We start from the raw sequence: 26,952 nt of genomic DNA on the forward strand, positions 1-26,952 counted from the left end.
TAGGGATGTGACAAGAACAAAATATGACTCTATATGAATGCCTCTGGCGGTGTACCGGGATGTGCAATGACTCAAGAGTGACATGTATGGAAGAATTATGAACGGTGGCTTTGCCACAAATACGATGTCGACTACATGATCATGCAAAGCAATATGACAATGATGAAGCATGTCATAATAACGGAACGGTGGAAAGTTGCATGGCAATATATCTCGGAATGGCTATGGAAATGCCATAATAGGTAGATATGGTGGCTGTTTTGAGGAAGGTATATGGTGGGTTTAAGGTACCGGTGAAAGTTGCGCGGTACTAGAGAGGCTAGCAATGGTGGAAGGGTGAGAGTGTGTATAATCCATGGACTCAACATTAGTCATAAAGAACTCACATACTTATTGAAAACATTTATTAGTTATTGAAACAAAGTACTACGCGCATGCTCCTAGGGGGATAGATTGGTAGGAAAAGACCATCGCTCGTCCCCGACCGCCACTCATAAGGAAGACAATCAATAAATAAATCATGCTCCGACTTCATTATAACGGTTCACCATACGTGCATGCTACCGGAATCACAAACTTCAACACAAGTATTTCTCAAATTCACAACTACTCAACTAGCATGATTCTAATATCACCATCTTCATATCTCAAGATCGTACCACCTCAAGAACACGAGAGAGAGAGAGAGAGAGAGATCAAACACATAGCTACTGGTACATACCCTCAGCCCCGAGGGAGAACTGCTCCCTCCTCATCATGGAGAGCACCGGGATGATGAAGATGGCCACCGGAGTAGGATTCCCCCCTCTGGCAGGGTGCCAGAATGGGACTAGATTGGTTTTCGGTGGCTACGGAGGCTTCTGGCGGCGGAACTCCTGATCTATTGTCGTCTTCGATAGTTTTAGGGTATATGGATATATATATAGGTGGAAGAAATACATCAAGGGAGCCACGAGGGGCCCACAAGGGTGGAGGGCGCGCCCAAGGGGTGGGCGCGCCCCCCTGCCTCGTGCTCTCCTCGTTGATCCCTCACGTGCACTCCAAGTCTCCTGTATTGCTTTCTTTCCAAAAATAATTTTTCTGAAGGTTTCATTCCGTTTGGACTCCGTTTGATGTTCCTTTTCTGCGAAACACTAAAACAAGGGAAAAACATAAACTGGCACTGGGCTCTGGGTTAATAGGTTAGTCCCAAAAATCATATAAAATAGCATATAAATGCATATAAAACATCCAAGGTTGATAATATAATAGCATGGAACAATCAAAAATTATAGATACGTTGGAGACGTATCAGGGGGCGCGCCTACCCCCCTAGGCGCGCCCTCCACCCTCGTGGGGCCCATGTTGCTCCACCGATGTACTCCTTCCTCCTATATATACCTACGTACCCCCAAACTACCAGATACGGATCCAAAACCCTAATTCCACCGCCGTAACTTTCTGTATCCACAAGATCCTATCTTGGGGCCTTTTCCGAAGCTTCGCCGGAGGGGGTATCGATCACGGAGGCTTCTACATCAACACCATAGCCCCTCCGATGAAGTGTGAGTAGTTTACTTCAGACCTACGAGTCCATAGTTATTATCTAGATGGCTCCTTCTCTCTTTTTGGATCTCAATACAAAGTTCTCCCCCTCTCTTGTGGAGATCTATTCGATGTAATCTTGTTTTGCGGTGTGTTTGTTGAGACCGATGAATTGTGGGTTTATGATCAAGTTTATCTATGAACAATATTTGAATCTTCTCTGAATTCTTTTATGTATGATTGGTTATCTTTGCAAGTCTCTTTGAATTATCAGTTTGGTTTGGCCTACTAGATTGATCTTTCTTGCAATGGGAGAAGTGCTTAGCTTTGGGTTCAATCTTGCGGTGTCCTTTCCCAGTGACAGTAGGGGCAGCAAGGCACGTATTGTATTGTTGCCATCGAGGATAACAAGATGGGGTTTATATCATATTGCATGATTTTATCCCTCTACATGGTGTCATCTTGCTTAAAGCGTTACTCTGTTCTCTTGAACTTAATACTCTAGATGCATGCTGGATAGCAGTCGATGTGTGGAGTAATAGTAGTAGATGCAGACAGGAGTCGGTCTACTTGTCTCGGATGTGATGCCTATATACATGATCATACCTAGATATTCTCATAACTATGCTCAATTCTGTCAGTTGCTCAACAATAATTTGTTCACCCACCGTAATACTTATGCTCTCAAGAGAAGCCTCTAGTGAAACCTGTGGCCCCCGGGTCTATTTTCCATCATATTAATCTTCCAATACTTAGTTATTTCCTTTGCCATTTATTTTACTTGCATCTTTATTTCTCTTTATCATAAAAATACCAAAAAATATTATCTTATCATATCTATCAGATCTCACTCTCGTAGGTGACCGTGAAGGGATTGACAACCCCTTTATCACGTTGGTTGCAAGGAGTTTATTTGTTTGTGTAGGTGCGAGGGACTCGTGCGTGGCCTCCTACTGGATTGATACCTTGGTTCTCAAAAACTGAGGGAAATACTTACGCTGCTCTGCTGCATCACCCTTTCCTCTTCAAGGGAAAACCAACGCCGTGCTCAAGAGGTAGCAAGAAGGATTTCTGGCGCCGTTGCCGGGGTGTCTACGCAAAATTCAACATACCAAGTACCCATCACAAACCCTTATCTCCCGCATTACATTATTTGCCATTTGCCTCTCGTTCCCCCCCCCACTTCACCCTTGCCGTTTTATTCGCCCTCTCTCTCCATCCTCCCTCTCTTTCTCTATTTGCCTCTCTTTGCCCGTTTCCTGTTTGCTTGTGTGTTGGATTGCTTGCTTTTCATGATGGTTCAAGATAATACCAAATTGTGTGACTTTACCAATACCAACAACAATGATTTTATTAGCACTCCGATTGCTCATCTTACCGATGCTGAATCTTGTGAAATTAATGCTGCTTTGCTGAATCTTGTCATGAAAGATTCGTTTTCCGGCCTTCCTAGTGAAGATGCCGCTACCCATCTAAACAACTTTGTTGATTTGTGTGATATGCAAAAGAAGAAAGATGTGGACAATGATATTGTTAATTTGAAGCTATTTCCTTTTTCGCTTAGAGATCGTGCTAAAGCTTGGTTTTCGTCTTTGCCTAAAAATAGTATTGATTCGTGGAATAAGTGCAAAGATGCTTCTATCTCTAAGTATTTTCCTCCCGCTAAGATCATCTCTCTTAGAAACGATATTATGAATTTTAAGCAACTTGATCATGAACATGTTGCACAAGCTTGGGAGAGGATGAAATTCATTAATGATACGTAATTGCCCTACACATGGTTTGAATTTGTGGATGATTATACAAAATTTTTATGCTGGATTGAATTTTGCTTCTAGAAATCTTTTATATTCGGCCGCGGGAGGCACTTTTATGGAAATCACTTTAGGAGAAGCTACTAAACTCCTAGATAATATTATGGTTAATTATTCTCAATGGCACACTGAAAGATCTATTAATAAGAAAGTGCATGCGATAGAAGAAATTAATGTTTTGAGTGGTAAGATGGATGAACTTATGAAATTATTTGCTAATAAAAGTGTTTCTTCTGATCCTAATGATATGCCTTTGTCTACTTTGATTGATAATAATAATGAATCTTTGGATGTGAATTTTTTTGGTAGGAATAATTTTGGTAACAACGTGTATAGAGGAAACTTTAATCCTAGGTCGTATCCTAGTAATTCCTCTAATAATTATGGTAATTCCTACAACAATTCTTATGGAAATTTTAATAAAACACCCTCTGATTTTGAATCTAATATTAAATAATTTATTAACTCACAAAAGAATTTCAATGCTTTGATTGAAGAAAAATTGCTTAAGATTGATGAGTTGGCTAGGAACGTTGATAGAATTTCTCTTGATGTTGATTCTTTGAAACTTAGATCTATTCCTCCTAAGCATGATATCAATGAGTCCCTCAAAGCCATGAGAATTTGCATTGATGAGTGCAAAGAAAGAACCGCTAGGATGCGTGCTAAGAAAGATTGCTTTATAAAAGCGTGTTCTTCTAGTTTCCATGATAATAAAGATGAAGATCTAAAAGTTATTGATGTGTTCCCTATTAAATATTTGTTTTGTAATATCAATCTTGATAATTATGGGACTGAATATGATCCACCTTTACCTAGAAGGCATTCCAAAAATTCGGAGTCTTTTGATCTTGATGCTAAAATTGTTAAAAGTGGGATTGAAGAAGTCAAAACTTCAAATATTAATGAACCCACTATGTTGGATTTCAAGGAATTTAATTATGATAATTGCTCTTTGATAGATTGTATTTCCTTGTTGCAATCCGTGCTAAATTCTCCTCATGCTTATAGTCAAAATAAAGCCTTTACCAAACATATCGTTGATGCTTTGATGCAATCTTATGAAGAAAAACTTGAGTTGGAAGTTTCTATCCCTAGAAAACTTTATGATGAGTGGGAACCTACTATTAAAATTAAGATTAAAGATCATGAATGCTATGCTTTGTGTGATTTGGGTGCTAGTGTTTCCACGATTCCAAAGACTTTGTGTGATTTGCTAGGTTTCCATGATTTTGATGATTGCTCTTTAAACTTGCACCTTGCGGATTCCACTATTAAGAACCCTATGGGAAGAATTAATAATGTTCTTATTGTTGCAAATAGGAATTATATGCCCATGGATTTTATTGTTCTTGACATAGCTTGCAATCCTTCATGTCCTATTATTCTAGGTAGACCTTTCCTTAGAACGATTGGTGCAATTATTGATATGAAGGAAGGGAATATTAGATTCCAATTTCCGTTAAGGAAAGGCATGGAACACTTCCCTAGAAATAAAATTAAATTACCTTATGAACCTATTATGAGAGCCACTTATGGATTGCCTTCCAAAGATGGCAATACCTAGATCTATCCTTGCTTTCATGCCTAGCTAGGGGCGTTAAACGATAGCGCTTGTTGGGAGACAAACCATTTTTATTTTTATTTCTTGCTTTTTGCTCCTGTTTATTAATAAATAATTTATCTATACTCTGTTTTGGTTGTGTTTTTGTGTTTAATTAGTGTTTGTGCCAAGTAGAACCGTTGGGAAGACTTGGGGAAGGTCTTTTTAATCTTGATGTAAACAACAGAAACTTTAGCGCTCACGAGAACTGCTGCCATTTTTATTTGGAAAGTGCTATTTAGTTAATTCTTTTTGAAGATGATTAATAGATAAAGTCCTCACGTCCAGAAATTCATTTTAGAATTTTTGGGGTTCCAGATCTTGCGTTATCTACATATTACTACAGACTGTTCTGTTTTTGACAGATTCTGTTTTCCGTGTGTTGTTTGCTTATTTTGATGAATCTATGGCTAGTAAAATAGTTTATAAACCATAGAAAAGTTGGAATACAGTAGGTTTAACACCAATATAAATAAAGAATGAGTTCATTACAGTACCTTGAAGTGGTATTTTGTTTTCTTTTGCTAACGGAGCTCACGAGATTTTCTACTTTAAGTTTTGTGTTGTGAAGTTTTCAAGTTTTGGGTAAAGATTTGATGGATTATGGAACAAGGAGTGGCAAGAGCCTAAGCTTTGGGATGCCCATGGCACCCCCAAGATAATTTAAGGACACCTAAAAGCCAAAGCTTGGGGATGCCCCGGAAGGCGTCCCCTCTTTCGTCTACTTCTATTGGTAACTTTACTTGGAGCTATATTTTTATTTACCACATGATATGTGTTTTGCTTGGAGCGTCTTGTATTATTTGAGTCTTTATTTGTTAGTTTTCCACAATCATCCTTGCTGCATACACCTTTTTGAGAGAGACACACATGATTCGGAAATTGGTAGAATACTCTATGTGCTTCACTTATATCTTTTGAGTTATATAGTTTTTGCTCTGTTGCTTCACTTATATCTTTTAGAGCACGATGGTGGATTTGTTTTTTTAGAAACTTTTGTTCTCTCGTGCTTCACTTAGATTATTTTGAGAGTCCTACAAAACAACATAGTAATTTGCTTTAATTATTTTAGGCATTCAAGATTAATAAAAAATATTCTTATGAGTGTGTTGAATACTATGAGAAGTTTGAAACTTGATAATTGTTTTGAAATATGGAGATGGTGATATTAGAGTCGTGCTAGTTGAGTAGTTATGAATTTGAGAAATGCTTGTGTTGAAGTTTGTGATTCCCATAGCATGCACGTATGGTGAACCGTTATGTTAAGAAGTCGGAGCATGATGTATTTATTGATTGTACTCCTTATGAATGGCGGTCGGGGACGAGCGATGGTCTTTTCCTACAAATCTATCCCCGTAGGAGCACGCGCGTAGTACTTTGCTTCGATAACTAATAGATTTTTGCAATAAGTATGTGAGTTCTTTATGACTAATGTTGAGTCCATGGATTATACGCACTCTCACCCTTCCACCCAATAAAAAAGAAAGAGAAAGGCCAAATAAAAAATGAAGGCCCAAAAAAAGAGAATAAATAAATAAATAAAAAGGGGCAACACTACTATTCTTTTTTTCCACACTTATGCTTCAAAGTAGCACCATGATCTTCATGATAGAGAGTCTCCTATATATGCTATCACTTTCATATACTAGTGGGGATTTTTCATTATAGAACTTGGCTTGTATATTCCAACGATGGGCTTCCTCAAATTGCCCTAGGTCTTCGTGAGCAATTAAGTTGGATGCACACCCACTTAGTTCTTTTTTTGAGCTTTCATATACTTATAGCTCTAGTGCATCCGTTGCATGGCAATCCCTACTCGCTCACATTGATATCTATTAATGGGCATATCCATAGCCCGTTGATACACCTAGTTGATATGAGACTATCTTCTCCCTTTTTGTCTTCTCCACAACCACCATTCTATTCCACATATAGTGCTATGTCCATGGCTCACACTCGTGTATTGCATGAAGATTGAAAAAGTTTGAGAACACCAAAAGTATGAAATAATTGCTTGGCTTGTCATCAGGGTTGTGCATGATTTAAATACTTTGTGTGGTGAAGATGGAGCATAGCCAGACTATATGATTTTGTAGGGATAACTTTCTTTGGCCATGTTATTTTGAAGAAACATAATTGCTTAGTTAGTATGCTTGAAGTATTATTATTTCTATGTCAATGGTGAACTTTTGTCTTGAATCTTTCGGATCTGAATATTCATACCACAATTAAGAGAATTACATTGAAATTATGCCAAGTAGCATTCCACATCAAAAATTTTGTTTTTATCATTTACCTACTCAAGGACGAGCAGGAATTAAGCTTGGGGATGCTTGATACGTCTCCAACGTATCTATAATTTTTTATTGTTCCATGCTATATTATATCCTGTTTTGGACATTATTGGGCTTTATTATACACTTTTATATTATTTTTGGGACTAACCTATTAACCGGAGGCCCAACCCAGAATTACTGTTTTTTTGCCTTTAGGGTTTCACAGAAAAAGAACAACAAACGGAGTCCAAACGGAATGAAACCTTCGGGAACGTGATTTTCGGAACGAACATGATCCAGAGGACTTGGACCCTACGTCAAGCAATCAACCAGGAAGGCACGAGGTAGGGGGCGCGCCTACCCCCCCCCCAGGCACGCCCTCCACCCTCGTGGGGCCCATGTTGCTCCACCGACGTACTCCTTCCTCCTATATATACCTACGCACCCCAAACTACCAGATACAGAGCCAAAACCCTAATTCCACCGCCGTAACTTTCTGTATCCACGAGATCCCATCTTGAAGCCTTTTCCGGAGCTCCGCCGGAGGGGGTATCAATCACGGAGGGCTTCTACATCAACACCATAGCCCCTCCGATGAAGTGTGAGTAGTTTACTTCAGACCTACTGGTCCATAGTTATTAGCTAGATGGCTTCTTCTCTCTTTTTGGATCTCAATACACAGTTCTCCCCCTCTCTTGTGGATATCTATTCGATGTAATCTTCTTTTGCGGTGTGTTTGCTGAGATCGATGAATTGTGGGTTTATGATCAAGTTTATCTATGAACAATATTTGAATCTTCTCTGAATTCTTTTATGTATGATTGGTTATCTTTGCAAGTCTCTTCGAATTATCAATTTGGTCTGGCGTACTAGATTGATCTTTGTTGCAATGGGAGAAGTGCTTAGCTTTGGGTTCAATCTTGCAGTGTCCTTTCCCAGTGACAATAGGGGCAGCAAGGCACGTATTGTATTGTTGCCATCGAGGATAACAAGATGGGGTTTATATCATATTGCATGAGTTTATCCCTCTACATCATGTCATCTTGCTTAAAGTGTTACTCTGTTCTCTTGAACTTAATACTCTAGATGCATGCTGGATAACGGTCAATGTGTGGAGTAATAGTAGTAGATGCAGGCAGGAGTCGGTCTACTTGTCTCGGACGTGATGCCTATATACATGATCATACCTAGATATTCTCATAACTATGCTCAATTCTGTCAATTGCTCAACAGTAATTTGTTCACCCACCGTAATACTTATGCTCTCAAGAGAAGCCTCTAGTGAAACCTATGGCCCCCGGGTCTATTTTCCATCATATTAATCTTCCAATACTTAGTTATTTCCTTTGACATTTATTTTACTTGCATATTTATTTCTCTTTATCATAAAAATACCAAAAATATTATCTTATCATATCTATCAGATCTCATTCTCATAGGTGACCGTGAAGTGATTGGCAGCCCCTTTATCGCGTTGGTTGCGAGGAGTTTATTTGATTGTGTAGGTGCGAGGGACTCGTGCGTGGCCTCCTACTGGATTGATACCTTGGTTCTCAAAAACTGAGGGAAATACTTATGCAGCTCTGCTGCATCACCCTTTCCTCTTCAAGGGAAACCAACGCAGTGCTCAAGAGGTAGCAGCCAGCCGGCCCCCTCCTCCCCTCCTTTATATACGGGGGAAGGGGCACCCCATAGACACAGAAGTTGATCTCTTAGCCGTGTGCGGTGCCCCCCTCCACAGTTTCCCACCTCGGTCATATTGTCGTAGTGCTTAGGCGAATTCCTACGTCGGTAACTTCATCATCACCGTCACCACGCCGACGTGCTGACAAAACTCTCCCTCGGCCTCAGCTGGATCTAGAGTTCGAGGGACGTCACTGAGCTGAACGTGTGCAGATCGCGGAGGTGCCGTGCGTTCGGTACTTGATCGGTTGGATTGCGAAGACGTTCGACTACATCAACTACGTTACTAAACGCTTCTGCTTTCGGTCTATGAGGGTACATGGACACACTCTCCCCGCTCATTTCTATGCTTCTCCTAGATAGATCTTGCATGATCATAGGAATATTTTTGAAATACTACGTTCCCCAACATTTTCCTATTCCCACAGGGAGAAGGGGGAAGGAGGAGGAGAAGAGAAGGAAAGGGGGGTCGCCCCCCTAGCCCTAGTCCAATTCGGTTTGGGCTAGGGGGGTGCCACTCCTTGGCCTGCCTCCCATCTTCCACCACTAGGCCCATGAGGCCCAATAACTTCCCCCCGGGGGGAGGGTTCCGGTAACCCCCGGTACTCCGAAACTTATCCGAAACGACCCAAACCATTCCGGTGTCCGAATGTAACCTTCCAATATATGAATCTTTATGTCTCGACCATTTCGAGACTCCTTGTCATGTCCGTGATCTTATCTGGGACTCCAAAAAACCTCCGGTCATCAAATCACATAAACTCATAATACAAATCGTCATCGAACGTTAAGCGTGCGGACCCTACGGGTTCGAGAACTATGTAGACATGACCGAGACACATATCTGTTCAATAACCAATAGCGGAACCTGGATGCTCATATTGCCTCCTACATATTCTACAAAGATCTTTATCGGTCGAACCGCACAACAACATACGTTGTTCCCTTTGTCATCGGTATGTTACTTGCCTGAGATTCGATCGTCGGTATCATCATACCTAGTTCAATCTCGTTACCGGCAAGTCTCTTTACTTGTTCCATAATGCATTATCCCGCAACTAACTCATTAGTCACATTGCTTGCAAGGCTTATAGTGATGTGCATTACTGAGAGGGCCCAGAGACACCTCTCCGACAATCGGAGTGACAAATCCTAATCTTGATCTATGCTAAATCAACAAACACCATCAAAGACACCTTTAGAGCATCTTTATAATCACCCAGTTACGTTGTGACGTTTGATAGCACACTAAGTGTTCCTTCGGTATTCGGGAGTTGCATAATCTCATAGTCATAGGAACATGTATAAGTCATGAAAAAAGCAATAGCAATAAACTAAACGACCATAGTGCTAAGCTAACGGATGGGTCTTGTCCATCACATCATTCTCTAATGATGCGATCTCGTTCATAAAATGACAACACATGTATATGGTTAGGAAACTTAACCATCTTTGATTAACGAGCTAGTCTAGTAGAGGCATACTAGGGACACTCTGTTTGCCTATGTATTCACACATGTACTAAGTTTCCGGTTAATACAATTCTAGCATGAATAATAAACATTTATCATGATATAAGGAAATATAAATAACAACTTTATTATTGCCTCTAGGGCATATTTCCTTCAATAATTGCTTGTCAATCCCTTCACGGTTATTTGCAAAGTGAGATCTGATAGAGATGGATAAACGGTAAAGTAAAATTTTTGGTATTTTTGGTTTATGGAACGGAAAGTAAAAGATTGCAAAGGAAGTAAATCGGAAACTAAAATTATAGATCGGAAACTTATATGATGGAAAATAGACCCGGGGGCCTTAGGTTTCACTAGAGGCTTCTCTCAAGATAGAAATTATTATGGTGGGTGAACAAATTATTGCCGAACAATTGATAGAAAAACGCAAAGTTATGATGATATCTAAGGCAATGATCATGAATATAGGCATCACGTCCATGTCAAGTAGACCGAAACGATTCTGCATCTACTACTATTACTCCACACATTGATCGCTATCCAGGATGCATCTAGAGTATTAAGTTCATAAAGAACGGAGTAATGCCTTAAGCAAGATGACATGATGCAGAGGAATTAACTCAAGCAATATGATGAAAACCCCATCTTTTTATCCTCAATGGCAACAATCCAATATGTACCTTGCTGCCCCTACTGTCACTGGGAAAGGACACCACAAGATTGAACCCAAAGCTAAGCACTTCTCCCATTGCAAGAAAAACCAATCTAGTTGGCCAAACCAAATCGATAGTTCGAAGAGACTTGCAAAGATATCAAATCATGCATATAAGAATTTAGAGGAGATTCAAATAATATTCATAGATAAGCTGATCATAAATCCATAATTCATCGGATCTCGCAAAAGAGCATTACATCGAATAGATCTCCAAGAACATTGAGGAGAACATGGTATTGAGAATCAAAGAGAGAGAAGAAGTCATCTAGCTACTAGCTACGGACCCGTAGGTCTATGGTAAACTACTCACGCTTCATCGGAGAGGCAATGATGTTGATGTAGAAGCCATCCGTGATTGAATCCCCTTCCGACAAGATGCCGGAAAAGGTCCCTAGATGGGATCTCACAGGTACAGAAGGTTGCGGCGGTGGAAAAATGGTTTCGTGGCTCCCCTCGAAGTTTTCGGGGTATATGAGAATATATAGGAGGAAGATCTAGGTCAAGGGGTCACCGAGGGGCCCACAAGGTCGGGGGGCGCGCCCTCCACCCTTGTGGCCGCCTCGTGGCTCTTCTGACTTGCACTCCAAGTCTCCTGGGTGTCTTCTGGTCCAAGAAAAATCATCGCGAAAGTTTTATTCCGTTTGGACTCCATTTGGTATTCCTTTTCTACAAAACTCTAAAACAAGGGAAAATAGAAAACTGGCACTCGGCTCTAGGTTAATAGGTTAGTCCCAAAAATCATATAAAATAACATATTAATGCATATAAAACATCCAAAACAAATAATATAATAGCATGGAACAATAAAAAAATTATAGATACGTTGGAGACGTATCACACCGCCACCCCCCCCTCGAACTCTTCGTCCTGGGAAGTTTCTTCCCCGATGAGCAGGCAAGCGGTGCCATCTTCTCTAATCGGCGGTGGTCGACGGCAGCAATCATTCTTCTTCCTCTTTGACTAGATGTTTCCGCTCTCGTACGCCATTACCTCTAATACTTTGTAGATTCAATTAGTTTGTCAGATTATATTAGGCTTTAGGTAGGGTTAAATTAGGCTTTAGGTAGGGTTAGGGTTTTCCTCTTGATACTTTCTAGATTAAATTAGGCTTTAGGTATGGTTTGGTTATCCTCTACATATTTTTTTGGGATGCAGTAGAAAGTGGCAATGTTGTTTTATTTTTTTGCATTGCAATAGAAAGTGAAAGTGCATGGAAATGATTGCTAGGTTCATCGACAATGCAATAATTGTTCAATGATTAAATTGACCTTGTCTCTACATACTTCCATCTGCCGTTTGTACAATTTCTATGTTACTTACAAGGATTCAAAAATGAGTGTCAACAATTTGGCGAAACTTCCGTTTCGTGAATTTTCTGGCACTCAATATGTTCACTTCTTTAGCGAAAGTTATGCTGAATTTCCCCTTAGAATTTTGCTAAGATAAACTAGTTGAATTAAAGTAATTTATGTAATAATATAAAAAATCAAACATATTAATTTACTTACATATGATAAGCGCATGGGCTAAGCAAGTTGTGCATGTTCTATGTTATCTGCAGGGATTCAAAAATGAGTGCCAACGTTTTGGCAAAACATTGATTAATTTCTGTTTTGCCAAACTTTTGGCACTCAATATGTTCAGTTTTTTTAGCAAAGATCATGTAGAATTCTTCCGTCGAGTTTTGATCCTTTTTAGCCGCCAACCTATTCTCATTTTTTTCTATTTTTTGACAAACCTATTCTTATTATTACTTTCGCAAGCTAGTATTCATGACAACTTTTTACAAATGATAAGTGCATCATAATGATTAATATGGATCATGGTGCGTAAAGATCTGCCATATATATGCAGAAGTCCCTATATGGACAGTTTGCTAACTGCACTACAATTCAGGCTCTTCTTGCAGAAGAGATTTAAAAAACCAGCGGTAACGGGCTTACACTTTTTCATTCAATTGTTACCATTTGCGGAGTTCTTTTACTGTCTTTACCATTAATTATTTAATGCATTTTCTTTATTGTTGCATAGTATATCGAATGCAAACGTAAGGGTGGACTTCAATGCTTTAGCCCGTGACACTATGCTCTTTTGAGGATGATAAGGAGTAGACATTCAAAGTTGAAGTGCGTAAAAAAGGGATAGAACCATCATAGCTGGCGATGAATAGAAGAAGTATATTTCAATAAATAAGCTCATCGGGGAAGAGTACATGGCCTCTTCCTTGAAAGGCTCGGCCAACAGGTTAAGGACTATCTTTTTCTCTAGCCAAGATGATGTGGAAGATGAAAATGATTAGGACAACCAAGATGACGAGGATAATCAGGATGACCAGGATGATGACAGTAGCCAGGATGATGAAGAAGACTATGATGAAGAAGATAACCAATATGATAGTCCATTCACTCGTACAATTTACTCTCAAAAAATGAAGTAGCTTACTGAGGAATAGGCCGTTAAATTTACCACGATCCTACCAGCAATTGAAAACTACTTGGGAGGCCCTTTGTGCACCGTTTAACTAAGACCAACGTTGTCAAACACAATTTGGTATGTTTTGTATTCTATCTTTTTTTCATAACACTATATGGCGAGATGTCTAATATTGCGTGCTCTACTTGTTTTTAATAGCGAGGATTTTAGAAATTACCTACGAAGATGTTTTTCGTCATCAACATCCCCATCGTCGGCAAAGCTTGAGTACTCCTTTGAAGCAGGACCTATCACCATCGTTCAGTACAAGATGGAAATAGTCGAGAGCATACACTTCTATGAGGCCGGTTGGCGGGAGTTCATCGACTAAGGGTTGACAGAGCAGCGGTAATCACGATAAGGAACAACAACCACAAAAACTTGCAGATGATGGCCGTCGTTGACCTCATCTAGAAATAAGGTTTAACTAATACATGAATATGCAAGCCGGTGACTATTAGTTGCTTTGGTAAGATGGATGTGATACATTTATGTTTGTTTGTTAAATGGAACAAGTTTGAAGTGTTATTTAATTAGTTTGTCATTGGTTTTCAAAATGGATTAAGGCTGGTTCAGTTATGTTTTTATGGTTATGTGAATTAATTATTTGGAAATAGTGTGTGTCAACAATGTGATGGTAGAGCTGTGGCAATAGATGACGTTTGTTGCTAGACGACAATACCAATGGCAGGCGCTACTTCTCATCCGCCACTAGGCAGTAGAGAACTTAATACCAGTGGCGGTCGCACAACTCACCATTGATGCCATGTTACCAGTGGAAGGAGAGCAGTGGCGGACGCCCTTGAGAGCGTCGTCCGTCATTGTTGGGCTTTTGGAACCTACCACTGGTAAGCATTTATGCAGTACTCCCTCCATTCCAAAATATAAAGCGTTCATGTTTTCCGAGGTTCAATTTTGACCATAAATTTAATCAACGATACCAACTACGACGGGAGAAAAATAATATATAATTGAAACTTCTTTCGAAATTCATTGATATAATTTTTGCTCCCACCACAATCGGTCTTCATAGTTAAATTTACGGTCAAAGTTGAAGCACGAGGATAGAGAAAGCACTGCATTATGAAAAGAATAGTGTTTATGTGTTACCGTCAACTTGTGTTGCTTGTCCCACATGTTAAAATTTCGGTTCTACGTGGTGCGTTCACGGCGGATTTCTGGAAGTCCACGGTTCATGTCAAACATGCCATGAACAAGTAAACAGTCGCAAGAGTTGATGCTATAGAGTAGACAGGGGATGATTACCCAAAGTTCGTAGTCATGCTATCTCGCGTGATTCGGTTGGTTTTTGTCTTTGGTGGATCTGATATTCGTTCATTTGTTTATATATTGGATCCTTGTTATTTACGTTTCCCTTCATCGGGGGCATTTGCTGTTCTGATGCGCTGGTTTTTTATGGTCTTAGTACAACGGCTTTTTCGACTATCTGCTACAATAATGTTTGTCCGGCTTTGATGACGGAGGGGCAATAACCTCATCGTGCTTTTGGCCGGTTTCAGTGCTTATAATCGTCGCTAGGTGGCCTATATGTCTGATATAGTTTTTGTTATTTCTCTTGACATTGGTGCTCGCATTAATCCTGAATTTATTTCAGGCCTTCGACGATGCTCGTTCAGTGGGAGAAGACGTTCCCGTCGATCGCGAGATGTTCATGGTGACTTTGTAAAATCTCAAGATACTATGCCGGTTCAGTCTTCAGAGGTGGTCATAGGCATAGCGTACGCGTGCGTCCATTCATAGGGGTGAGTGTATGTGAGCGACTTCGTTGTGTTTTGATAAAAAAAAAAAAGACATGTGCTTATCGTGCACGGTCGGGGAGAAGAAAAACGTGCGGGGTGCGGCCACGGGAAACGGGTCGTGTGGCTTTACGGAACCGTCCCAAACATAGCCAGCCCATCACGGAACCGGTAGCCCACCACAACTCGCTTCCCCCCCGTGACGCGGCGACGCCCGTCGATCTCATCCCGGCGCCACCGCCTCTTCCGCTCCCCACTCCGGCGGATATTCCCGCGTGCTTCCCCCCCAATCCACCTCGCCGTCTTCCCCAAGCAAACCGAGCGAGCCGCCCCCAAATCTGGCCCCTCCCGAGGAGACGCCACCCGCGTAACTTCTCCGGCGCGGCGATGCTGCCGCTGCGGCGCCTCCTCGCCGCCTCCCTCCGCTATGCTCGCCGCCACCCCCGCCTCCGGCCCCGCCGCCTCCTCTCGTCCGGCCCCGCCCCGCCCGCCTCCCCCTCTCCGCCTCCCACCTCCTCGTCGACCCTCCCCGTCGCGGCGCCTCCCCCGCCGCGGCACCACCTCGCGCCCCTCCGCGGCCCCCGCCGCATCTCCCCGCTGCTCGCCATCTCCGCGCTCTCCGTCGCCACCGCCGCCGGGACGCTCTACGCCACCACCGACAACATCGAGGAGACCCTAGCGAGGACCAGGGCGTCCGCCGCGCGCGTGGCGGAGCAGATGCGGCACACGTGGACGGCCGGCGGGGTGCTCTGCAAGTCGCTCATGTCCGTCCTGTCGTCCGCCAACCACGAGGTGCGCTCGGGGTTCGAGATGCGGGTCGCCGCGCTGCTCGCCGACATCACCGCTGCCAGCGCCGCTCGGCGTGCGGCCATCGTGTCAGCGGGCGGCGGCGCGGTGGTCGACTGGCTGCTCGACAGCATCGTGCGGGGCGCCACGCAGGCGGAGGCAGCGCGGGCGCTCGCGAACCTGCTGGCCGACCCGTGGGTCGCGCCTGCTGTGCTCGGCCGGCCACGGGCGGTGCCCTCCCTCCTTCAGTTTATCTTCTCCTACCAGCCCAAGCGCGGCAAAAAGGTGATAACAGGTGTTAGTTTTGGATTGTTTGCTTTGCCTGATTGCTCAAATGTGGTTTGATAGAAGCATGCATTCAGTATAATTGTGCGATCTAGGGTTCTCTTGTTCGTTGTTAATCACATTCACATCACATTGTGCAAGTGCATGATACAAAACTTATGCAGTTTCTCTTATGGACCTTGACCATAAATTGATATTGCAGAATTCATAGTTTTTGATAGAGAATTCTTAATTCTGTGTAGCCTGGTTGATCATATTGTGGAAGGTTAGGGTACAAAACTTGTACAATTTTTGGATATATAAAAACTTCCCATTGTACATTTTGACCATCAATTGATATTGCAGCAGTCATTTTCTGCTAGAAGTTTTTTGACTCAATGTAGCATGGTCTATGTAGCTAGGAATCAGGTCATCATGTGCTACATTGCAGGATTCAGATGTTGCACGTTTAGGATGTTGATTCCATGTGAATCTCTGGTTGCCTGATCTTTGTAGGATATGTTACTGCAGTGTTAGGGTAATAAATCTACATTTTGTATGAGTTTTGAAACTGCTAATTAGCTGAACGACCATGCCATTTTCATGGACCATCATATTGTAGTATTTATATTTTTCTTCATGCCATTGTGATCCTTTTCCTTTCTGCACTCGCTGTATGGAATTTTCTTTGCTTGTCTTTATAAACATTTTTATGTATGGAATGAAGTAGTCTATAGTTTTTTATCAAGTTGTTTTTTCCTAATCTATCGTTCTCTTGTCTGAGACAGAACTCTAGACACTCTTCGTTCGATGTATCAGATCACTCTAAAGGAAGGAGCATGCTTGTCGCTGCACTCATGGATATAATCACATCCAACTGTGATAATGCAGATTATTTGTCGTTTCGGCCTTTGATGCCTGCAGATGCTGATATAAGAGATATTGCAGCAGCTATCGAAGTCATTGAGGAAGGGGGGATGCATTTTGATGACCATGAGGATGATAGCAGTGATGATGGTGACAGGGGATTAAAAGGGATAGGGATTAAGGTACTTGGGGGGACTACTATATTGGGATTCTCTAGAGAAAATAACTCACTAAAGATTGGCAACTCAGGTGATGATATTCTGGAAGTTGCACAAAATAGTAAAATGGATGTTGCCCAGAATAGTAGTGGACTGGTAAACCAAGAGCCTCCTGTTGATTATGTAGACATCGAGAGACTAAGTTCCCATGCTACCCCAGGCCTTTGGGATGATTTACAGAGGGAGCATGTAGCTGTACCTTTTGCTACCTGGGCTCTTGCTAATTGGGCTATAGCATCAGATCTGAACCGCACTCGTATTCAAGAACTTGATAGCGATGGGCATGCTGTGACAACTGCACTGAAAGCTCCTGAAAGAACTGTGAAGTGGCATGGAGCCTTGGTGGCCCGGGCTCTTTTGGAAGACCAGAACTTGACTTTGGCTCCTTCTGTCCCTGATTGGTCCTCAAGTCTTCTTTTAACAGCTTCTCAGGCTACTGAGAATGGAGACATGTCGTTGGCCCAAATGTCACTGTCAACTTTCCTGTTATCCATGATACGATGCAATGAGTCGAAGTTTGTGATAAGGCAGAAGGGTGTTCATCTTCTTCGTAGTATTGCAAAAAAAATAGAAAAAGAAAATAGTCAGAGTGGTATGAAGGAGTCATTAGCGGTTGCCCTGAGTTCGCTCTATTCTGGTGAAGTTCCTTTGTCACTTGAAGAAGCTCAAAGATGGTCTGGCATTCTTCTTCGTTGGCTCTTTGACAAATCTGTATCAGGCACAACACATCTTACATCTGTAAAAATCCTTTCATCTATGCTTGACGATTACGGGCCATCTTCCGTACCGATTTCTCAGGGATGGTTAGCTCTTGTGCTTTCTGAAATTCTTGGAGACAACAAGACACAAAGTTTGAAAGGAGCCACCCCGCCTGAACCAGAACGAGTGAAGGTTATAATCCGTGCAATTTTTACCGCAAAATGTACTTTACTGTGTGCGCCCTTTGCAGATTTATTAACATCACAGCATAAAATTGTTAGGTAGTAGGGCTGGATAAATGAACTGCATATAAACGAATTACACAAAATGGTTAAATTGTTACTGGAATGGCAATGTCACCCTTGCATAATGTGGTATGCCATTTGTTCAGATATAAGTTAGATGTGTCATAACTCGTAAGTATTGGGCATAGAGCAACAAATGTTGTAAACAATTTCTGTATGTGAATTTTGCTAATATACTTTGAAAGACACTATAGAATGCTTCACAAAAGAGAAGCTATTTAGGGTAGCCATGTGGGGTTATCCTTGTTTGTTATGGAGAAGTTGCGTCTTATATGTTTTGATTGGCAGCCTTTGAAATCCTGTTTTTGAAATATAGATATTTGATTGCAGCAACATTTCTTATTTTGTTCTGTTCAACCAGCATATTCAGTCTTGCACTTGTATTTTACCTCTGTATAACTTAATTTTGATTTTAACGATTTGATGGATGTGCAAGTGGATAAGTTGCTATCGTCCTGATGCAGCATTTTCTTTCAAATCTTGTTCTCCCTCCTACTGTCCTAATACATTTTTTCTTTTCTTTTGCAGAATCAAGTTGATTATCATAATGCTTACACTGCCACACAGGTCTTGAATCAGTTAGCTACAGCTGTTGTCAAATTAGCAAGCATTCAGTCGGACTATGGTTCTGAGTCTGGTGACAAAGTACCACTTCATGATTTTCTCTCTCTTGAACCATTTGCTACAGCTCTAAAGAACTTGAACAAAAAGAGCCCACCCAAGTTTGATGCTGTTGACTCAGCCTTAGCTACGCTTAAGGGAATAAAAGCACTAGCAGAGCTTTGTTCTGAGGATGTTACGTGCCAAAAGAGAATAGCTGATTTAGGAGTTGTTTCGTTATTGAAACACATCCTCGTCGGTGACGATTATGAGAAACTTGCTGCAATTGAAGCATATGATGCATCAAGAATACGAGAAGTGCAAGACAAGAATGTGTCCGCTTCTGATGATTCTTCTACTGCTGCTACCGCTGATCCCCGTAGTGTACGTGTTCCTCCAGCAGCACATATTCGAAGGCACGCCGGGCGGCTGCTTACCATTCTCTCCCTTCTACCCAACTCAAAGAAGGAAATTGTTTCTGATGATGTATGGTGCAAGTGGCTTGAGGAATGTGCAACTGGACGAATTCCTTGCAATGATATAAAGATAAAAAGTTACTGCAGACTAACTTTGTTAAATGTACTCTGCTCTGAGAATCAAAATACAAGAAGTGTTTCTGGTGAATATCCCGAATCAGAATGTGAGTATAAAAGAAAGTGTCCTCAGTTTGGAGATGCGCTGTTCTTGCTGAATCCAGAATTACCTCTTGAGGTTCATTTGGGCAACAGCGGTTGTGGGATTTCAAGAGATGCTTGTAAGGATGATGGGTGCATTGAACACAGTGGCTCTGAAACTGGAAGCGTAGAAGGTTCAGGTGCTGCATCAAGACGTGTCTCCCCTGAAGTTGATGTCGTGTTTGTCCATGGCCTTCGTGGTGGCCCATTCAACTCATGGAGGATAGCTGATGACAAGTCATCAACTACTAAAGCTGGTCTAGTGGAAAGTATAGATGAAGATGCTGGAAAAGAAGGTACTTGTTGGCCAAGACAATGGCTGTCATCAGATTTTCCTCAAGCTCGTTTCTTCACGGTCAAATACAAGGTTTGTTCTCTAATTCTCTGATTGTCTCTTAAGTTGGGAGACCTATATCGCTCCTTTAAAAGCTTAACTTTTAAAAAAAATCATGCTTTTCTGCTGATGCCATTCAAACGATTTAAATGTTCCAAGATCCTTACTGGTTTCAAATGGTTTATGCAGACAAATTTGACACAATGGACTGGAGCCAGCTTGTCCCTTCAGGTTAGTGTTCTGGAGAGTTGTGCATGTTGATGCACATACACCCACCTCCCTTTAACTCTGATTAGGCCTGGACAAACCTGTTAGTCAGAATACAAAATTTCCTTAGTAGTGGCACATAGAAAAGACACCCGATAGAGCATTTTATGTTTTTCTGAGACCTTTTCACCATTGCTATACAGTACAAAAATTTAATATTTTAGGTTATAAGATTCTCTTATAGTCTTGTCTGAAGTAATACATGGTTTGAGATATTTTGATGTCTTTGGGTGATGGTTTGTTCTTTTTTTCTTGCTTAAATTGCATTTATCGAGATCATATTTGTTGTATAGGAGGTGAGCTCTATGCTGCTGAGGAAGCTGGTGGCTGCTGGGATCGGTAGCCGACCTGTTGTGTTTGTGACTCATAGGTAATAATGGCTGCTTGGTTTACAATGCTGCTTACACATGGCTGAAAAATCTAACAGATGAAAGAATAAAAAAACTAATATTTTCTTCCCCATTTTCATACTTGCAGTATGGGTGGACTGGTGGTTAAGCAGATATTGCATCAAGCGAAGCTGAACAATTACGACAAGTTCCTGAATAATACAATTGGACTAGTATGTGTCTGATTTTGTTGTTTGGGGTAACTAGTATGTGTTTGGTTGTCCATTCTTAATATGACTGTATGAGCTCTAACTCTATTCATATGGCAGGTCTTTTATAGCTGTCCGCATTTTGGCAGTAAACTTGCAGACATGCCATGGCGTATGGGCTATGTGTTTCGTCCAGCTCCTTCAGTACGTTCTTTATATGACAGACTCATTATTGATGTTTTTCATGTGTGTATAATTTGTGACACTTATTACTGTAGATCGGCGAATTAAGAAGTGGGTCTCCAAGACTTGTTGAGCTGAATGATTTTGTGCGTCAGCGGCACAGTAAAGGACTTCTCGATGTTCTTAGTTTCAGTGAGGTAATGAAATGTTCTCATAAACTAGTACAGCGTGCTTTCACTACCACAACACCAAGTTGTCTTTGCTAACTCTTCCGTACAAATGTTATGTGCTAACTGGCTTCTTGACAGAGCGATGTCACACCAATTGTTGAAGGTTATGGTGGTTGGGCATTTCGAGCGGAGATAGTCCCAATCGAATCTGCATACCCAGGATATGGGGAGCTTGTCGTAAGTATCCTACCAGTTGTATTATGTCATTCAAATCAACGTTTATGGATATGTTATGCTTGCTTGCACTATGAGGGACTTGACTGCAACATATCGGGCTGTCCAATCGTAACATGAATAGTGGATGGCAGTGGTATATATGTGTCCAAGTCAATGCTAGTTTCAAATATCCTCATTGCACTGCTAAATAATGTTGATATAACTACAGGGATTTATGCTCGGTTATGTAGTTATCCCTTTGTAACTGGTGACTTTAGAGTTCAGAGTCGGAGCAACGTTTATAACATCTGACCTGTCTGTTATCTTATGTTTATCTTGTATATGTTCCTGTAATTTCTCCTACAAAAACGTCTTATATTTTGGTACGGAGGTAGTAGAAGAAGAGTGTCTTTTCAATTGAAAGAAAAGGTTGTGCCACTTAATGCAACGTGCAAGTGATCATTAATCTTATGTATCTTTGCAGGTTCTACAGAACACTGACCATATAAACTCGTGTAAACCGGTGAACAAGAATGATCCTTCATACGCCGAGACTCTGGCATTTTTGGAGAAAAGCTTGAAATCACGGGGCAAAAGAGCAGAATCCTAGGCCTTGTTTTTCCTTGATGCCGGTCGAGCTGAAGTACGGTACAGTACATCGCTTGCATGCGGATAGTGCACATAATTTCCATCGGCGGTATAGAGGCTTATGTTTTCCCAAGGGATTCTTGCCCTTTTTGTAGGAGATCTGGGCGGGGTGCTGTATTTTATGAAGCCTGCGCCCAATTAGACACAGAAATACGTTGTACATGTTGCGGACGAGCTGTAAATAGTTGCTCTCTTTTGGTAGCTGATGAAGTAGCTGATCTGTTGTATATATATTGTTTCACGCCCAAACAGTACGGGTTTTTTCTTTGAAATTCAGAAGCATATGTATTACCACATCATGTTTTACCCGGATGGCTGGATGCCACAGATCCTCGTGTGTCCGTAGCTTTGCTCTGGTCAGCGAGCACGCCTAGTGTTTTTGATAGTTGTTTTGCCCTCTTGTTGAGAGGTTTGGTCGATATATTTGGTTTGCATTGGGAATTTCATTTTTTTGATGTCAGACAGAAGGAATGTAATGTTTCATTTTCTCAGGGAATCTTGATTCACAGGATTTTCAAAGCGCAGGAATAGAAAAAACACATGTGAGTTCTACATGACTTGGTTTGTTTGATTGCTTCACAGGAAAATGAAATGATTCTTACCAAGAAGTTTGATGGATACAAATGATTTTGTGAAGTTGTTTTTTAGGGAATGAAATAATCCTTAGGAAAAACTTTCCAAGGATTTAAATCCTCGAAAGCTAATGAAAATCCTTAGAATCAAAGAGGCCTTTCAGAATAAGTCAACATAACACCGAGTTTCACGAATTAGACACTAATCGTTACTCTCGATGGTGATGATGCTATTGATTGTAAACCTATATTAAGCTAGTATTTATAAAGAGGAATGAAAAAAATCACGGAAAGCGGAACTATTATGCAATACTTACCTTATGTAACATGATATGATTATTTAACTACTATGTTTGCAAAATCAATAACAACAAATGCACCAGAATTCTTAGAGAATATTCAAATACCACAAATAGCCAGCTCTATTAGTGTAATTATGTTAGAGTTAAGCCTTATAGCTTCTCACTTTTTATGGATTGGACATTTTATGACAGAACTCGGTGCATAGACTCCTTTTTTCTATATTTTTAGAGATCTAAAACTAGACATTTAACCCTGATCTCTCCCAAACCATGTGAATCCCACCCCTGGTTGGACTCGTTTCAAACAATTTCCTTTCTTTCTTGCTCGGCTCATTTGTTTCCAACATGAATAGAGAATACGCAGTCTTTTTGTTTCTCTTTCTCTTCTTCTCGTTTTTTTTTGGTTTCATTTTCGGTTTTTCTTGTTTCTATTTCTATTTTGGTTTTATTTTCCTTTGATTTATTTCCTTTATATTTTTAAAAATAAAATAAATTCGACTTATAAGAATGTATTTTCCATTTATTTTATTCTTTTTTTCTATTTCCTTTTTCTTATTTTAACCTCGTCTTTCAGTTTTGTTTTCAAAATAAGTATAAGTGTTTTTATAAATAATTATATTATTTTAAAAATGCGTGAACCCTTTTTAAAATTATTTTTAAAGGTGTGAAGATTTTCTAAAAATTAAAAATTAACTTTTTTCCAGTATACGAACACTTTGTATGGATATTTTTCATAATGGCTGAAAACTTTTTTGATTGCATGAATGTTATTTACCAGTGTATGAGCACTTATTTTAGTTACATGAGCATTTTTCAAACAGATAATGAAGAATTTTAATACATCATAAACATTTTAAAATACACAATCAATAGTTTTCTAATACATTAGAAACATGTTTTATACATAATGAAATTTTCTTGAAATGCACAACATACATTTTTATACACGCTTATATTTAAATAATACCTGATGAATATATTTAATATAAGATCCTGTTTTTTATAATACCCAATGATCATTGGGTTTTTTGAAAATACATGATTTATTTTTAAATATGTGAATGCTATTTGAAAAAATGCATGAACATAGTCTAAATGCTTGATTTTTTTAAATGCTCTAACATTTTTTTAATGAGTGAGAACTTTAAATTACATTTTTTGAGGGGTGATAACTTTAAATTACATGAGCATGTTTTTTGAAACATGCGTGAACAGTTTTTATAAGTACAATAACATTTTCAAAATATGTGGAGATTCTTTTAAGATATGGGTTCACTTTTTTAAAATGACATGAGCATTCTTTTATACACGTGAATACCTCTTTTAGTTAGATGAACCTTTTTTTCTAAAATGCAGGATGCTATTTTTAGTGAATATTTTTTAAAAACATGTACACAAAAATTAAAATATATGAATATATGCTCAAAAAATGTGGAAATATTTTTAAATTACACGATCCCTTAAAAATGTGTTCATATATCTCCAAAATATTTTCTTACTTATCTCCAAAATATACTTTTAATTGTTAGCTAGAAGAATATAAGGATAAAAAACAAAATAATGAACTTTTTCTCAACCAATGGCAGACTATTTGATCCCTAGCGCTACCGTGAGCGTCACACTAGGTAGCTAGGCCGGTTCAAGTGCAATACGACTGAATGCAAGCATGATTTACAACTTGCAATAAGCGAGTCATTTTTTGACAGATCACAATAAGCTGAGTTTTTTTAGTGCGCAGGTGTGTGTTTGGGGGGGGGGGGGGGGTTAAGATGTTCCCCACCCAAATTTTCATAAAAGTCTCAAACACCAAAGGCTAGCGGAACAGAGATTACATCAGGGTGGGGGTGGGGGGCGGAGGTAGTGGTGCAGATACATGAGGTGTTTTTACAAGACGTTAAAGGGGCGATATGAGAAACATGAGATCACCTTTGAGCCACCAAGGAAGCTAAGTGCACCTCATCCCAGCAGACCCTTCGAAGACGGGACATGGACAAAGCCACACCATTGAAGACAACATCGTTGCGATGCTGCCAGAGATTCCAGACGGACAACATGACACACAATTCAGGGGGTGATCGCAGCCAACAGAGCGCCAGAAGCAATGGGCGAACAGGTAGCTAAACGTAAGGTGATCAACCATCTCGCTCTTAGCAGGGCGGATCGAACATGTGCAGTCGCCTGCCTTCGATGATGTGCTTTTGGAGCAAGACATCCCTGTTGTGGATGCGGCAATGGATGAGGAGCCAATAGAAGAATCACTCGGGAGGCCGCCTTATTGTCCTAGAGGAAGGTAGCAAAGGGGGCCTCCACACCGCCGAAAAACCGAAGGTGGTAAATTGTGAGGCACTCAACGAGTTATTTTTGTCAATACATTGAGTGAGAATCCTACAGTCCAGAGTCTTGAAGAGGACAACAACGTCGACAATGAGGTGCAACCTGGCTCAGTTAGTTTTTGCAACACTAGTCAGTCGGGGGGTCCACCGAGACATCCTCATCAACAACGTGCGAGAAGAGAGTCAACATGTCCATGCATAGGAATAAGCTGAGTTAGATGACCTCAGAACACGAAAAACGGTTTTTTCATAGAATGAAGATTTGAAAAGGTGAGTTATAGACGCTTCCTTGCAAATATCGTGTCGACGTTAACTATGGGGTTAGGGCATCTCCAACGCGATAGCTCAAAGCGGCCCTAAATGTCTGCTGTGTGGCCCGAACACTTTTTTCATCCAATGGGATACATCAAACATCCTGGAGTAGTCTGGTTGTTTGAAATCCCATAAATCAAAGGCAAATGTTGGGAGATTTGGGAAAGTTCGCACACACTACACACAGGGCCCAGATGATACCACAAACCCACTTCCCCATCTTTACCCCTCTCTTTCTCCTTCCTCAATTGGACAAGAGATGGACATTTATTGCACCAGCTTGAAGGGCAGCCCTCCATCCTCTCTCCGTGGATCTTTGATGTGTCCGATTTCAGCGGCATTTCTATATTTTACCCGTGGGCCAGCTGACCCAACAATTTTTAAGGAAAGCAACCTAAAACACTGTACACTTAGTGTTCATTATGAACAAAGTTTTTAAAAATTAATAAAACTCTTCATTCGCAATTTTTTTTCTTCAAAATTAGCGATGAACCCACAGATTTTTTAGGTTGCCTCTGTTACGGTCCAATTTGATGCAAGGAGTTGGAGATGCCTTTACACGGGTTTCAGCTTAGAAGATATTTCCAGTTTTCGGCCCTGGTGCAGCCCAAGTCCAACCCCGACCATCATCCCTCTCCAGTTTGGGAACCACCATTCCATCTCCTTCCTCCCCTCCCGTGGGCGGCGGCGGCGGCTGCAGATCGGAGCAAGGACGCAGCAAGGTAACTCCATCCATCCATCCATCCCTCCCTCCCCAGGTCCGCGGCCAGGATGGTGGACGCGTGGTGGCCGCTGCTCGCCGCGGCCGTCCCAGCCATCGTGGCCGGCCAGGCCATCCGCGTGAAGCGGCGGCGCGACGAGGAGCAGCGCCTCAAGGCGGCGCGGGGGCGCGAGAAGAGCTCCGACGAGGTCTTCGTCTGCGAGCGCGTCTGCACCTCCAAGCGGATGCTCAAGAAGGTGGGCGCCTTCTCCAAGGACCCCATCCCGGACACCTGCGTCACCGTCTGCGGCGTCTCCGAGCTCGACGCCTGCGCCGACGCCTGCGGGCGCACCGTCTGCGTCAACCAGCACCAGGTGCCCAACTGGAACGACGTCTGCCTCAAGCGCTGCCAGAGCGAGTGCCTCAAGCTCTCCTCCACCATCATGTAGTAGCCAGTTGCCGCGCCCCTTATCCTGATGCGGTCTGTCCTGCTTCAGTTTACTTTCCTGCCTAGAGACTTCAGACATCTGTGGCTGTCAGTTTATATATCCGCAGCGGAGGATCGGAGAAATCCGAGTGAAATGGGCTTATCCTCGTTGTTATGCTCGGTTCATTCCATCGATTCTTTGAAAAATTGACCTCTGCACA

General features: G+C 41.3%; 2 protein-coding genes across 2 annotated transcripts; both read left to right on the forward strand.

Moving 5' to 3' along the window:
- Window positions 1–15,375: 15,375 nt before the first annotated feature.
- Window positions 15,376–22,506, forward strand: LOC147976703 (alpha/beta-Hydrolases superfamily protein). Its single transcript, XM_087518989.1, has 10 exons — window positions 15,376–16,387; window positions 17,155–18,342; window positions 18,984–20,096; window positions 20,253–20,294; window positions 20,624–20,700; window positions 20,808–20,892; window positions 20,989–21,072; window positions 21,147–21,248; window positions 21,360–21,458; window positions 21,922–22,506. Exons 1-10 carry the CDS (start codon window positions 15,704–15,706, stop codon window positions 22,045–22,047), a joined length of 3,600 nt encoding a protein of 1,199 aa, XP_087375115.1. The 5' UTR covers window positions 15,376–15,703; the 3' UTR covers window positions 22,048–22,506.
- Window positions 22,507–26,193: 3,687 nt separating this feature from the next.
- On the forward strand, window positions 26,194–26,952 carry LOC147976704 (thionin-like protein). The gene has a single exon (XM_087518990.1). It carries the CDS (start codon window positions 26,376–26,378, stop codon window positions 26,751–26,753), a length of 378 nt encoding a protein of 125 aa, XP_087375116.1. The 5' UTR covers window positions 26,194–26,375; the 3' UTR covers window positions 26,754–26,952.

Source organism: Triticum urartu, chromosome 4A (assembly GCF_056163025.1).
Source record: "Triticum urartu cultivar PI428250 chromosome 4A, HENAU_Tu73, whole genome shotgun sequence".
NCBI classification, from domain to species: domain Eukaryota; kingdom Viridiplantae; phylum Streptophyta; class Magnoliopsida; order Poales; family Poaceae; genus Triticum; species Triticum urartu.

Excerpts from the sequence above, each read along its gene's own strand:
- LOC147976704 (XM_087518990.1), top strand. The coding sequence starts at position 26,376 with ATGGTGGACGCGTGGTGGCCGCTGCTCGCCGCGGCCGTCCCAGCCATC.
- LOC147976703 (XM_087518989.1), top strand. The coding sequence starts at position 15,704 with ATGCTGCCGCTGCGGCGCCTCCTCGCCGCCTCCCTCCGCTATGCTCGC. Across the intron at positions 20,295-20,623 it reads GAGCCAGCTTGTCCCTTCAG|GAGGTGAGCTCTATGCTGCT; the intron begins GTTAGTGTTCTG and ends TTTGTTGTATAG. Across the intron at positions 21,249-21,359 it reads ATGTTCTTAGTTTCAGTGAG|AGCGATGTCACACCAATTGT; the intron begins GTAATGAAATGT and ends GCTTCTTGACAG.